General features: G+C 40.3%; 2 protein-coding genes and 1 long non-coding RNA gene across 7 annotated transcripts in view; 1 reads left to right on the plus strand and 2 right to left on the minus strand.

The window, feature by feature from the left end:
* The window catches only part of LOC148395066 (clathrin heavy chain 1-like), a 19737-nt gene extending 11790 nt beyond the window's left edge, over positions 1 to 7947 (minus strand). The window contains exons 1-10 of one of the 3 annotated variants that reach the window (XR_015859309.1): positions 7484 to 7947; positions 5684 to 5891; positions 3160 to 3428; positions 2635 to 2796; positions 2437 to 2550; positions 1823 to 1996; positions 1064 to 1261; positions 674 to 874; positions 418 to 570; positions 66 to 188 (exon numbers count right to left, since the gene is read on the minus strand). Coding sequence is in view for 2 of the 3 variants with exons in the window: in XM_088380078.1 (XP_088236204.1) it covers positions 66 to 188; positions 418 to 570; positions 674 to 874; positions 1064 to 1261; positions 1823 to 1996; positions 2437 to 2550; positions 2635 to 2796; positions 3160 to 3428; positions 5684 to 5891; positions 7484 to 7525 (1644 nt within the window). In the remaining variant the exon portion in view is untranslated. The remainder of the gene's footprint in view (positions 1 to 65; positions 189 to 417; positions 571 to 673; positions 875 to 1063; positions 1262 to 1822; positions 1997 to 2436; positions 2551 to 2634; positions 2797 to 3159; positions 3429 to 5683; positions 5892 to 7483) is intronic. The other 2 variants (XM_088380078.1, XM_088380079.1) reach the window with 2 other exon arrangements.
* Positions 7122 to 9958, plus strand: LOC148395067 (uncharacterized). The gene is made up of 2 exons (XR_015859310.1): positions 7122 to 9732; positions 9823 to 9958. It is a non-coding gene; the product is annotated as an uncharacterized LOC148395067 (long non-coding RNA).
* vaspb (vasodilator stimulated phosphoprotein b) overlaps positions 8319 to 14435 on the minus strand; it is a 21680-nt gene continuing 15563 nt past the window's right edge. Inside the window, exons 5-14 of one of the 3 annotated variants that reach the window (XM_088380082.1) lie at positions 13258 to 13355; positions 12594 to 12859; positions 12241 to 12356; positions 12073 to 12124; positions 11535 to 11562; positions 11416 to 11458; positions 11147 to 11203; positions 10456 to 10525; positions 10240 to 10297; positions 8319 to 9633 (exon numbers count right to left, since the gene is read on the minus strand). In XM_088380082.1, coding sequence (XP_088236208.1) covers positions 9599 to 9633; positions 10240 to 10297; positions 10456 to 10525; positions 11147 to 11203; positions 11416 to 11458; positions 11535 to 11562; positions 12073 to 12124; positions 12241 to 12356; positions 12594 to 12859; positions 13258 to 13355 — 823 coding nt within the window. In that variant the 3' untranslated portion in view covers positions 8319 to 9598. Of the gene's footprint in view, positions 9634 to 10239; positions 10298 to 10455; positions 10526 to 11146; positions 11204 to 11415; positions 11459 to 11534; positions 11563 to 12072; positions 12125 to 12240; positions 12360 to 12593; positions 12860 to 13257; positions 13356 to 14435 lie in introns of all 3 variants that reach the window. The other 2 variants (XM_088380081.1, XM_088380083.1) reach the window with 2 other exon arrangements.

Here is a 14435-nt window from a genome sequence, read left to right on the forward strand (position 1 = left end):
AAAATCATTTTACCATGATCATGAACTCAATTTAATTATTTTTTTTTTGCTTCCTTTGTTTGTACCTGTGTTATGTCAGCAAGAGGCTCTTCATCCTGCACCAACATCTGGGAGAACTGAAGCCCCTGTTCAGGGCTGATCCGCATTACATTCCGCAACAAGAAGATCCAGTCTGGAGTGTAGCCAACCTTATATATAGGAAAAATCATATATGAAAATACATACAAGAAAAATTCATCAATATTTTGTGACAATGCTGTAGAGTAAAAATAATTTTTGGAAATGTAGTTTGGAATTTAAAACAGACGGAGCTGGCCATATGCATTCAATGATGATTGCATTAGTTTACAAAAAGACTACTGATCAAACTATCAATATATGGTAAAGAAGAACAGCAAATAAGAGACAAAAACAAACCTTCTTGGCATACAGTACAATCTTCTGGAACTGGCCAGTTTCAGCAAAACATTGAATGACTTTGTTGGGGACGTTCGCTCGCAGGTACACACTGAGCGCAAGCGTGGGATCCACTGATTTCACCAGGTCTCCAAGCTCCTCCGAGCACTCCAGCTGTAAGCAAAACAGGACCGATAAATCAGTCAAGACAGCGCTAAAAGCCTATTGTGGTAGACAAAAGCATTGCCAGCTATAAAACCACCCAGTGAGCACAGACCTTGTCTTCTTTCAGCCATTTCTCTAGCAGCTGTTTGCGGCCCTGCTGGAGGACCGGCCTGCACAGCTCCAGAGATTCAAACTTATTAAGCTGGCCTTGATCCAATAAAATACCAAAATACTGAAGTAGTGGTGACCGCTGGCCTGGTTGAGCAGGAACACTCTGGAACCTGCGAATGGTGTCTGGTGTTCGCAGTATACCCTGGAGAACGACAAACAGACGGGTGACGACAGTCATTAAATGACATCACAGTGTCCTAATTAAAATTGAGGGGTGATGTTGGCAATGAGAAATGTTGTGATGTTACTCTATGTTCCAGAGTCAAAGGTGCAATTGACTGGAACAATCATTTTGCTTGAGGTAAAAAGGTTAGCTAGAACTTGACTGTACCTTCGGGGCATTAGCTGCCACTTTGGCCGCATCTGAGTAATTCCCTGCAGCAAAGAGGGTGTTAAACTTGCGGGCAAACAATTCCTCAGCCCCGGCAAGGTTATTGCGGACAGCCATGCGGAGAGCCAGGTCTGGATTCTGGAGCACATTGGTGATGTAGGGAATAATGTTCTCCTCTTCTACACATACCGATAACACCTGGGAAAGCACATTTAGCACTTCTGAGTTGCATATTTGACCCCAAATACTTTCTAAACATCTTTATTTGTTTGACATATGGCTAATTTATACAGACTCTTCAAATTCCTGCGTGTTGTGTCACATTTTGTTTGCATAATACTCTAAGCTCTGCGTGGTGGAGGTGCAGGTGAGATTTAAGAGCAATAACAAGATTAGACTCAAGTCTGCCTCAACAAGCTGCGCTCTTCTGCTGCTCCTATCTCACTAAAAGTGCTGCTACACCATGGCTCATTTGCAAATCTTATGAATATCGGTCAATTTTCAAATACTCATAAGGCGAATAGGGTCTGCCTTATCCATCAATGTATGGGAGAAAGGTATTATATACACTGATTTAATCATAAACTGAACTCACGCTGGCTGCACAGAAATCAGTAAAGTGAATTCTTTGCGCAGTGACATTGCAAATCTATGTATAAATATATACGTATTTCCAGGTACAGTATATGTGCAAAAAAATGAACAGGTGTCCAAGCGATTCAATGTCAAGAAAAATATGTTTTCACTTTTTTTCCATACCTGTCCTTTCCTGTTTACCCCAATGATACCAGCAGTTGGCTCATGAGGTGCAGTGACAAAAATGGTCTCTCCACTAATCCTGTTCATGTAGATGCAGGTCCCCGTTTCTAAGTCGTACAGGTGGATGTAGCCATATTTGGTGATAAGAAAGACTACATCTTGCTTGGAGCTTATCTAAAAATACAGACAATAGAGACATAATTAGAATACCCACATCTTATTACGAAATTAAAATTATGTTAGTGGACAACATCAAAGGTCAAACTAATAAACGTTTGTTCGCCGTCATTCAATCTGCGAGTTCTGTGAAAAATGAAGGGGGAAAATGAGGAAACCCGCCCCCCCATAAAAAAACCAACCACAAAAGAACTAAAAAAAAAAAAGCTGCCAATATGCAAATCTGCAGGTGCCGAACTTTAAGTAGGCAAGGATCCACTGTAATGATCAAATCCTACTTAAAATGTGTTGACATTTTTAAGACTATTTGAAAGAATGATTTGGGGCATTTTAATGCTAAATAATGCCTTGTTTTAGATTTGTTTTTAGACTTTTTAAGAATCCGCGGGAACCCTGAATAACAGTTGTTTACAAAAACAACTTATTATCCTTCATACCTGCATGGCAACCGGGAAGTCATTCTGGGCTTCTGGAGGGAAAAATACATCTACAGCCTTCTTCGGAAATGGCTGGTTCCCGGTTGGTGGAGTGCCGACTTCAATTATGTGGAGCTATAAAGGAATAACAAAACAAAGAAGACGCAAAACATGAAATTGAAATATAATATGACGCATCATTCAGGTGCATGATCTTACTTTTCCGCCTGCCTGTCCTCGAACAGCAAAACAGAACAGAGTTGACTCCTCTGTGTTGTCCTCCATCTTGAATTGTGCAAAACCAGCCGCATGACCTTCAATGGGCTGAGAAACCTTCCTGTCCACCGAGTACAACTGCATTGCTCCAACAACACGGTTTTGCTGGAGAACATAAGCCATAACAAGATTGATTCAACTAAGAAATACACACATTGTATAAATAACTGTGAAACGACTACACTAATTGAAAATATAGGATTGTAGATCACAATACATCCCACTGGAGCTTTATCACAGTTTTTCCCACACAATGCAATATCCTGACCAACAAACTGAATATTACATTACTTACATTACAGCAAGTAATTTGTTGACCGGTGACAAAAAACATCATGTGACTAAGGTAGGACAACATTGAACACTTTGTAAACACTCTTGTCATCTAAATGATCTATTAAAAATATATATACTGTCCAATACAGATGAACAGTTTTGTAGAAAAGCTGATGACCACACAGTTGGTACCTGTGCTGAAATGCCGATTAGCAGTAACCATTTCTGTTTGGCGTCAGTGCGATAATTGATGATCTGGCAGCCTGCCAGGCTGGAATGGCGGTCAAAGACTTTGACTGGCTGAGAGTCGCCCTCCATGCTCCAATGGTAGACCGCGTTGTCTGTGACCAGGGCAACTGTGTTGAGGGAGATCCACTTCCAGAAGGTCACATCATCTGTCATTGTGTGAGCCTTCATCTTGCTCTTCATTTCAATATTGAAGATCTGCAGGGTCTTGGCCGCTGAAAGTATTAACATCAAGGTTAATGTGAGTCGACAAGTTGTTTTGTTTTAACACCACACGCTTGTGAGAAGATAATTATTAGACAGAAAATTGAGTCATCTAAGCTACTACACATCACCCACATCAGACAATGGGGGTAGGAGGGGACAAATACCAAATTCCAGTTGTTAGAGTAGGGAGTCAAGGTTTGCTTTCAGTGATAGGAAAGCACCACACAACAAGGCAGTATCAAATCAAGAGGCAAGACCAACAAAAGGGTAACTACATTGTGGTAGATCTGCATTCAGTTCATTGACGTGTGCACATTCAAGGCTGGATATGCAACCCCCCCCCCCGGTATGTGGACAAAATCCCCAATTTATGGCTTGACAGACTTCCGCAAACTGTTTTCAGACTGACAAAGCACTGCATACTTCTATGTGCCAATACAGTTACTTGACTTGGTGTCGCTACAATGGCCTTATTGGGTACATTCCACAGACAGAGACATTAAGAGTTATTTAGTTTTCTCTGCGGTCATACCAACACATTGGGTAACATTGGTAATGGCACTCGTGTATTACTGTGCAGAACTATCAGTTTGCTTTCTCATACACACTCGGAATACAAAGACCAATTGCGTGCATTGTAACGCCTTCCAAATGACATGACTCGGCCAATCAAATTGTACAAAATTCAGAGCAGCTTTGCGAGTGGAGCAACAGGGTGCGTGTGAGGCAGGCAAGCGGTGAGGAAGGCGCAAAGTTTGGCGCAAACATCACCTTGTGGTTCAAAACAACAAAAAAGAAAAAAAGATTTCTATTCCACAGTATATTCAAAGAGAATGCAGCAAATCATAAATGCTCACTTCTTTTTCTGTTTCTTCAATATTAACCCAGAGTCAGTATCTAACTTCGTTAAGATGCCTTGTTTGAAAGAATTATTCTTCAAGCAAACTTAATAGATCATATTTTTTCTAACAATTTAAACAGAGGTTTCTGTATGATTTTCTTCTTGTTACTGCAATGACAAATACATCTGTTGAGCTTCTGGATTTTTTTATTCCAATGGTTAGTCACTTTAGTTTAAAGCAGATTAATTCAGAGCCTCCATCTAGTACATGAAACAATAACCTCTGTGGCTCACCATCTTAAGAGAAATAACACAAATGAGAATGAAATTCTAAAATGAGAGATGTCAGACTTTGGGTTAGGTCTGAATGCAGATTTGCAAGAGGGAACTACAAAGCATACAGATGACGTAATGATGGGAAGGTTGCTGGACAGATGCACTAACACCGACTAATTTGTTTGTTCATAAAATATGATCTGCAGTGTTCTATACAACACAAAATAAGCAAGCACCACAACCAAATCACCAGTGGTGTGTTATGTGTGCAGCAGCTGAATAGACCATGATAATTGGAGGGCATAGGCATGTTTTTAATTTTGGGGCAAGGGGAGTTTAAAATGTCCTGTGACACTGCTAAACAGTGGAAAAGTCAGAAAACAGTGAAAGGGTCTTTAGAGGGGAAGTCAATTGTTTTCCTTACAATATCTTAAAATATCTTTTTATCTGGAAAATTGTCTTTTACCTGGAAACTGACTTAAAGAGAATATAGTCTTGCTTATCAAATTATTCTGAAAACTCAATTTTCATCATTTGTCAAATCGAAGAATTAACTAAAATTCATGAACATAGTATATATCTGTATTGCCCATTAGAAGGGCTACTTGTATGAATTAAATTCTAAGGCTGTATGTGCTGTACTAAGACTAATGAAAATAATAAAAATAATTAAAACAACACTACAAATCTCATCTGACACTGTTACTAATCCGATGCCAAGCATTCATTAAATCTATGACCGGTATTGTGCATTCGTGTCAAGACAAGTGCATACAGGGATACACTTTGACAACTCATGATTTGTAAAATTCAACTCACCGTCTGCAAACATAAGAGAGCATTAAGGAAATGAAAAAAGAGCAAAAACAAAAACAGACAAAGCATTCATGACAGCATGACTTTTTTACCATCAGTTTTACTGAATAACTTAATATCAACTCACAATGATAAAACTTCACATTAATGACACTATTTTATATGTCTGCACAAACGAATGAGGTGACCGAATAAACTACACAGATGACCCGTGTGTATGTGTACAGAAAAAGTTTTCAATTAAGTCGTAAACTATTTTGGCTTGAATTTGAAGACAAATTGCTCACTGCCTTGTAAAATAATGAACAATTAGGGATGCTATTTACTTACCTTTAAGAGCAATAACTTTGCTTGCAGGGTTCATGATGGCGCTGTCTGCAGAGATGGGCCTGCGGATGGGGTTGTTGGGATCGGCCATGTCAATGATGACAACCTGAGCCTGCTCACCCACTTTCTCTCTTATACAGATGAACTTATCTGACTCCATTGTCAGAGTGCTGAACCCAATGTTAGCTGGGTTGATGCCCAAGTTCTGGAGCTGGAATATAAAGACAGTTTGTCTTAGTAGAATACAAATAGCAAAGCCCTCCAGTGACGGGAGATAAAGAGTATGTTTGTTAGGACAGATGACACCCAATTTAAGTTTTTCATATTGCTTTAAGCAAAGACTGAAATAACTAGATCAAGTTTGAGCAGCACTTCATTCAGACTAAATGTATCCCACCCGGATACATTGGGTTCAGAGCAGAGACTTTAGGATTAGATCCGTTTTAATGTGAACACATTCTTATTTCCCTTTTTTATTTCACCAAATAGACAAAATGTCACTGTCAAATTACTAATTGAACAGTAATTAACAGTTGTTGTATGACAGGTGTCAAGCTCATTTTGGTCTCAGGCCACATCATCGTTATGATGCCTCAGAGGGCCATTCTGACTGCGAAGTCTGAAGCCACATACCAGAAATGTATGATTGCCGCATAATATCACATTCACACATAAAACAAATATATGGACAACTAATTTTGTAATCAGAAGCTAGTAAAAGAAAAAAAAGAATTATTTTTTAATTTCAAAAGGGGTTTGGTAACAAAACTGCCTGCAATCTCACAACAAAGTGAGGACAAATTGCAATTTTGTAATTGGTTAAATAACATGAAATCAATGCACGATTTGGCTTTGTGGACCACATAATAATGTGGCGGGCCAGATCTGGCCCCCATGCCTTGGGTTTGACACCTGGGCTGTCAAAGTAGGAGCTACCACACCAGGTACGGGAATTGCAGACTAAATCGTGATAGTATCACAAAAGATTTGCGAATGATAACTACGTATCACAATATCAAGCTTATATATTGACGGAACACAATATGTAGGTAATTGTATGTATGTATACACACAAACGCATATATATATATATATATATATATACACACACACACACACACACACACACACACACACACACACACACACACACACACACACACACACACACACACACACACACACACACACACACACACACAACGTGTGTGTATAGTAGAAATTATTTTTCCTAATATTTTAAACAGACGCTTCTGTATGAATTCAGAGCAGCTGAACACGGTTTCTTGTTTGACTCATCCTGTCAGAATAGTCATTGGAGAAATTTTGGACATCAAAACATCAATCCAAATGTGTTGCATAAAGCACGATGACTAAACGCGTCATTTTTATACAAATTCCGCGTTGAATCAATAAAGCTGCGATTTCATGACGTGACTGCCAGCATCCCTCATGATACATTCATGACGGTACGAGCTAACATTTAAAAATGAAGGCGTGTGCAAATCAAAATCACACCGACGGTACACTGAAGGGCGGCGAAAATGTTAAATAGAACGATTTGCCAATTTTGCCAGTGTCAAACAGTGAATTGGGCTGCGCAGTGTCTTTGGTGAAAATGAATGAGATGCTAGCCTTGAAGGCTATTTGTTAGCTGATGCTAAACGGGGGAGGGGAGGTCATTTATTTGCTGCGGGTATTGACGTTAGCTCGGCTAGCGAGCTGTCATACGACTCCGTTGTAAAGAACTCGATTCATAGAGCAGTCGCGCGTTCCATATCACTACCGAATGTGCCTACATACCTGTAGGTGCTCCTGGAAGCGGATAGGCAAGATTTGCGACATGGTGTTTTCCTCGGCGTTCTCCAGAGTGCTTAAATGTTAGCCGCCGTGCTAGCTAGCAGAGCAGCAGCACCGCGCTAGCTTACGACCTCCTTACGCTACGTGTAGGTCGGAGCAAGTCCGTTGAGACAAAACCACGATAAAATTGCACTGCTCCCAAAAGCGCCACCCAAACGTTGCAGCCCAGTGTGTCAGTGTTTAGTTCTTTTGCACTCCGCACCACAAGATGGATAGCGGCTGTGGTTACGGCTGATCTCCTGTCCAAAATCCGCAATGGCGGCGGAAACGGTTTTGAGTGGCTTCCCGATCCGGAAGCATCTGGAAGGACACTGGCTGCAGACCTTAGTTCATAATGGCTGTTTTTCCATTTAGAGTCATATAATTACATTATGTCCGCATCTAATTGTCACAATTTTCCATTATATCGTACTCTTGTTAACGGTGTCAGATCCTTCAAAATGTAAATTCTAATTTTAAAGCTCTCAAGTAGAAAATGTCCCTGGGAAAAAAATTGCATCAAACTAAATGTTTTGAGTTCAAAGCATAACTACGCGTGACGTCACCAAAATTTGAGCTCGGTTAACATTAAAGATTAGCTTCTCAAGTATGTTTTTCCTTCATCTTTTCTGATAATGGCGCCACAGAAAGCGGTAGTTATAACGAAACGTGATGGGTACTCATTATATGTGCAACACAATAACACATCTACTGTATTACATCGTCTGAGTATGATTTTGCCAAACTGATGCAAATGTAAATCACCTAATAAAAAATAAAAAAAACTCGGACAAAGAAATGCATTTCAAGAAGCAGTTGTATTCGACTATAAAGGCATTTCTAATCCAGTGTCTCTAAGCTGTTTGCTTTATATTTCAGTGTAAAAAGCCTAGATTTTATTAGAAAAAGCCGTGAACCCAAAATAACATCTCATAACAATAATCAAAAGGAAAAAACAAAATCCCCATTCACCAGTCATTTTAATTAAAATAGAAAAAAAACCTGTTCATTTGCTGACACTTTCCCTCAAAACAAATATATTTATTCATATATATATTTATATCCATTCTCAAGGCAGTTGGTCATGGCCAAACTAATTGACCTATTCATGGCCATGTTTTTCAAAAAAAAAAGAAAAGAAAAAAAATGTAGAAAATATAGATAAGAATGAAAGAAAATAACTCGCAGAAGTACAGTTTAGGACAACTGCACTGGCCAACAACAAATTTCATTTAGACTGTTGGGGGGGTGTCAAGGCAGTGTGGCACATGCTCACACTTGACTCTGGAACAAGTGCAATGCAAAGAGAATACATTTCTCAAAATATCATAAAACAACAACACACTCTCGTTCACAGCATTTCAGTTGTCCATCGGCATCCATTTGCTCGTCGTTGCTTCCTGCAGCAGTGAAGGCTTTGTGCTGTGCCGGGAGATGTAAATCCTTGTGGCAGAAAAAGACCGCAGAAGTCAGGGAGTTCGCTTCTCTGCTCTCTCCCTAATTATTGATTTTCTATCTTCCAATTTCCATTAAGAGAATACAAACTACCAGCGGACATTTGATGTATTTATGGCTGTTTTTGAGGCGTTGCTGAGAAGAAAGCGTAGTAGCCAAATGCCAACATTCCACCATCTTGCTGTTAACAGTAAAAATGTGGCAAATACCTTCTATCCCTGAATACTGCTTGATCAGTGAATCTGTCAGAAGACGCAACTAGCAGAAAGACTCCTGATATGAAGATTAACAATAACAACAAGTCAGTACTGTGGCCGCAGCTGTGAATTTAACTCATTCACGTTGAGGACACCTTGGAATAGGACAAATGAATGAGGGAGAAACAGCATCACCAAACAAGTGAGTGATATTTGAACAAGTTGGATGGTGGCCTGAGCAGGTTCCCTGGGTTACCATTTACATGAAGAGTATCTAGGCATGGTGACACAAAAGCAATGCTTGTGGGAGACAGAAAAAAAAAGAAAATGAGAAATCCCTGGGCTACATTAGAGGATGCAGTGGTGGAAAGGTCCCAGCAAGCCTCCATCCATCACATCCCTCTGCTACACCAGACGTGCACCAAAACTATGTGCTTCTCTTTTGCAGCTCCTGAACAAAGGCTGTGAGGTAGAAGAGTGAGAAACAATAAAGGTCAACAGTCTGGCAATGCATTCCTTCTGTGGCCTTAGCGCTAATAGAAGACACCATGCCACAAGTAGGTAAGTGCTTCCTATGTTGCCCACTTTAATGCTGTTCCTCAAATAGACACCAGCATCTAACTTGATGGTTATAACTAATTGCCTTTGCAGAAGCGGCACCGATAAAGGCAACATTGACAGCAGAGTTTGGCGAGAAAGTGTGCAGTTAAATAATGCCTAAATAACAGAATTAGCATGCTGATATTTCCTGAAAACAATAAAGCGTGCAGTTGGAGTTGCATTACAAGAGGTTTGAGGATCAATTATTTCAAAAGCGTATTTGCCCCCCGCCCCCCCCCCAAAAAATTGATATACTGAATAAATCAATTCATCGCCCAGCCCTATACTGAATATGACAGTTATGAATGATCATATGGTAATACATGTATTTTGTGTGAAGAGTTAAGAAGAATTTAATACTATATTATTCAAATGCATTGAGCCCCTCTACCACTAATAGACATATTCCGGCTCAGCGCGAACGCTCTTTATACTAGTTTTGGACCACATGCAGGGCCATGTTCTTACCTCTGATGATTTCCTCCTTTACTTTATGAAGTTCTTTCCGCACCTCCTCAAGTATTTCCTGCAGAAAAATCACCATGAGTCAGACAAAACTTTGTTTGAGGGCATTAATAAAACTGTTGAGTGAGGGCGTGAGGGAGGGGGGGGAGAGAGAGACAGACAGGGAGAGAGCACAAGTGAGGAAGAGAAAACAATCAAGTTAACCTCTAATCAAGTTACCTGTTTCATCTTTTCTAAATCGGAGTCTTCGAATCCACTTGTGTCATTACTGTTGTTTGCTGGCTTCGCCCTGCGCAACAGATACAGTTTTGGTTTTAATGTGTGCTTATTAAAGTAAAATTGCACAAAAAGGAGTATTTGGGGAAAATTTCCATAGTGCTGCAAAAAAAATTTAATGTCATGAAAATATGGACTGTACACACCCACAGGTGTCAGTCAAGATTTTTTTTCCCCCCCATACTTTTGCATTTGTAAAACTTATAAATGAGAATCATTTCAACTACAGCATCATCAATCCAAATTGAGATTCCTGTATATGTACTCATGGTTAAACCATGGCTAAATCAATTCACAGCCACCTATGCAACCGTCAAAGTGGCTGGCAGTAGTTTGACCAAAAGGGGGCAGCGCTGCCCAAAGAGCTCAAACATCCTATGAAAATACAATCAATGTCAAAGTGGCTGGCAGTAGTTTGACCAAAAGGGGGCAGCGCTGCCCAAAGAGCTCAAACATCCTATGGAAATACAATCAATCAATCATGTCATTGAACTTGAACTGTCATTGTCTCTCAAGATAAAAATCAGAACAAACACAGAGTGCGTGCGGCTGCAAGCAGTGTTACCCACTAAGCAAAAAAACAAAAAGTAAGCGGAGTGAAGCTGACAGTGGATGGGATAGTATGCATGTATACCTGTAACTTTGGGACAATGAGGAGGTGGAGTCCATGCTCTTGGGAATGGAGCTATTCCTGTTAGTGAAACATACACACACTCTCCTCTTAGAATGGAGATGGTTGACATTCGCTTACTACAACACACTTGGACAACGGTGCAAAAAGCATGCGGGTATTTGTGAAGTTGCATGTACGCTGATGGAGGACGACACTTAGGGTGAGCTCAAACACATTGCATCAAAGGAAACTGATGATGACATCCTAATAAAACAGAAATCATTAATCACCTGGTCATAGTGGACGATTTCTCCCAGGCTCTTCTCGTGATCTCTGACAAAGATGAAGTGTGAAAATATAAACTTTGTATTTTTTTGCAAGCGAGTTGTTACAAATCTTTGTTTCTCACCACTTTGACCTTGAGGCTCTGAATCCTCCTGTATGGAAAAATTAAAGACCTGCTTAGCGTGACTCATGCTGCAGCAGATATTTGGGCCCATAGTGGCTATGTTTATGTGGACAAAATTTCTTCGATCGGATCAGACCTCGGATAAAATTTATGAATGGATGAACTGTTTCCATGGACACAAAAAAAAAGTTGTGTGTTCGTGCATCACACTTTTGATCGGAACATATGACTTTGACGTGCAGATCGACCAAATACACCGGAATTAGTAGCCTTAGCGACTTTCGTGTCAACAAAACGTCACTCTATCCACGCAAACCAGAACTGCGTATACAGCAATACGCAGTGAAGATGGCTTGATCCGATATTTCAGAACAAGTGTTTTCATGCGCGCTGATCAGATTGTGTTTATAAAGCATTTTTATTGCGAGCAGGCTTTTAATCCGAATAAGTGTCCATGGAAACAGCCAGTGTCAAATCGTATGAGGGCCATTTTTTGATCCGTTGGCCTGGTTTAATTAGCAAATAAGCATCTACGTACATTGTCGTGTGTCTTCAGAGGTACTTTCTCTCCAGTGTCAGCTGCTTTTCTCCTGATATAACAAGGAATTTAGTTTTAAGGTCAAAACTTCAAGTTATGTAAAAAATAAGAGGCATCCATTATTTATACGACATGGAAATATGACATTTCTTTTGCCATTGCATCTACCTTCGGGCCAAGATGGCACTCATCTCACCCATCAGGTCACCACCTCCTCCAATAGAGGAGTTGCTGCTGCGGCTAGCGTCCGCTTTGCCCACTGGAGCAGTAACAGATCCCTCTTCCTGCTGAGGATAAAAAATGGTAAGAGTACGTAGAGGCAACGGTGTCACGCTGTCAGGATCCAAGTTTGCAGATGCAGAGCCATCTACGTCTATTACACTGCAGTTGAAAAGTTATCCAACAGCTCTTTTTATATCCAAGGTAACCAAATTACACAAGGACTTGTTTCAGCCACACTAAGAATGTTAATGAAGCTACTAATAGTGTCGGCAAAATTAAAGCCCCTGCTTTACACTCACTTTTGATACTTTGCGAAGTTTCGCTCCTGCCAGGGCCGCAGCCAAGCCCCCGCCTCCTCCGCTACCTCCACCGATAGCTCCATTAGATGGCAGAGGCGGGGGAGGTGGGGGTCCTCCAGATGGGGGTGCTCCAGATGGGGGTCCAGATGGTGGGGGTCCTGGAGGTGGCGGAACACCAGTGGCTGGAGGAGGTCCAGGCGGTGGCGGAGGCGCTGGTGGAGGAGCAAGGCCCCCGGGGGGCATAGGCGGAGCAGGAGGAATAGATGCTAAAAAAAAAAAACCAGTATGCTGATCTTGGTACATCTTCCAGTTGCCATGGCAACAAAAATGTTTGTTTTTTTTAATCATCGATAACTCCTACTAGTTTTCCAACATTTTATGAGGCAAAGCAATCTATCCGAAATAATTAATGATAATTCAACAGTTTTTTCCATTATCAATTTGAAACAAAGTGGAAATGAAATGTTTTTTAATCCAATGCAATTCATTGACAATTAACAGATAATCAATGGATTAATCACTTATAAAAATAATTGACTGCAGCCCGAATTGCTTGCACACTGCACTGTACACCCAAATATGCACCCAATAAAGATCATGTCTCAGACAAAAAAAAAAAGTATCCGACTGGTGTGATTCTGGTAACCAGTACATTTTTACTGACCTGCTGAAGCTTGTCTTTCTCTCTCCAATCTCTCTCGCTCCTGACGCTCTCTTTCCTGTCGTTCCCGTTCTTGCTGTTCCAACCTCTGCTGCTCCAATCTGCAAACACATAGTCATTGTTAGTGTTATGTATTTTGGCTATTAATTGTTACGTTAATGACAGATTTAAAAATAGTTGATCAGTAGAATATTTTTTGTTCCTAAGACTGATGTTGAAACTGTATGAGGGTCCTCCTTATTGATCCTTTGTGTCAATTTCAGGTTCCCATTTAGGACAGCTCAAATGAAAGCTCAACTTTAAACTCATAGCTAACCAGCGAATGACATTTAATAAATGAGGAAAATGGTCACAACTTTTGCAATATAATTTGTTTGGTAAATACTGGTACTGGTAAACAGTACTGTGACTATACAGTGTTTAAATCCGTTTACACTCTGAACACCCCCACACCTGCTCAGTCTTAAATCTTCACACAACGCGTGCACACTCCTCACATACATGGGCCACACACACCGAGTTGCCATTTAGTCTGTGCAACAATAAATGATTTGTTTCAATTTGGAAATTGTGATTCAGTGTTTTTACAGCCATTTCGCATCACTATTTGAAACACCACTGATTTGTGCACAGCTCTACTTATCAGTAATCTTAGCTAGTATTACAATTAGTAGTTAACTATTGCAAGTAGTTAAGTATCAAGTAAGTGGTTATAGTATATGTCACATGAGACGGTCGCTGATATCACCATGCATCATTGAGTTTGCTGGTGGGATGATGTGCTGCTAAGACGCCAAATCTTCTGTTATGGCTCAAATGCAGCAATTTTGTGATATCTCTAGGTGAAAGAGGCTTAAATTTGAATGTGATCCAAATAAATCCAAACAGACGGACAACTATTAATCCCTGGATCCCCCCAATGGGATACAATAAACTTTAAGCTAACTTATCAGCTATTGTCCAACAAATTGGACAATGTACGCTATATCCAATGTACTAAAAGCAGGAATAACAGGGATGATGTTCATTAATATGAAGTATGTAACAAAGTACACTTTCCCAATTTGTGTTGCTACTAAGAAGTCCACAGATGGACACTGTGGCCTAATTCGAGCTGCTTCAGTTCTCGTCAACTAAGTCCCCGCCACATCTGGCATTCTGCAGCTGTATGCGGCACAGCT

The sequence above is a fragment of the Syngnathus floridae genome, chromosome 7 (genome assembly GCF_059516105.1).
Source record: "Syngnathus floridae isolate MCC-2025c chromosome 7, RoL_Sflo_1.0, whole genome shotgun sequence".
NCBI lineage: Eukaryota > Metazoa > Chordata > Actinopteri > Syngnathiformes > Syngnathidae > Syngnathus > Syngnathus floridae.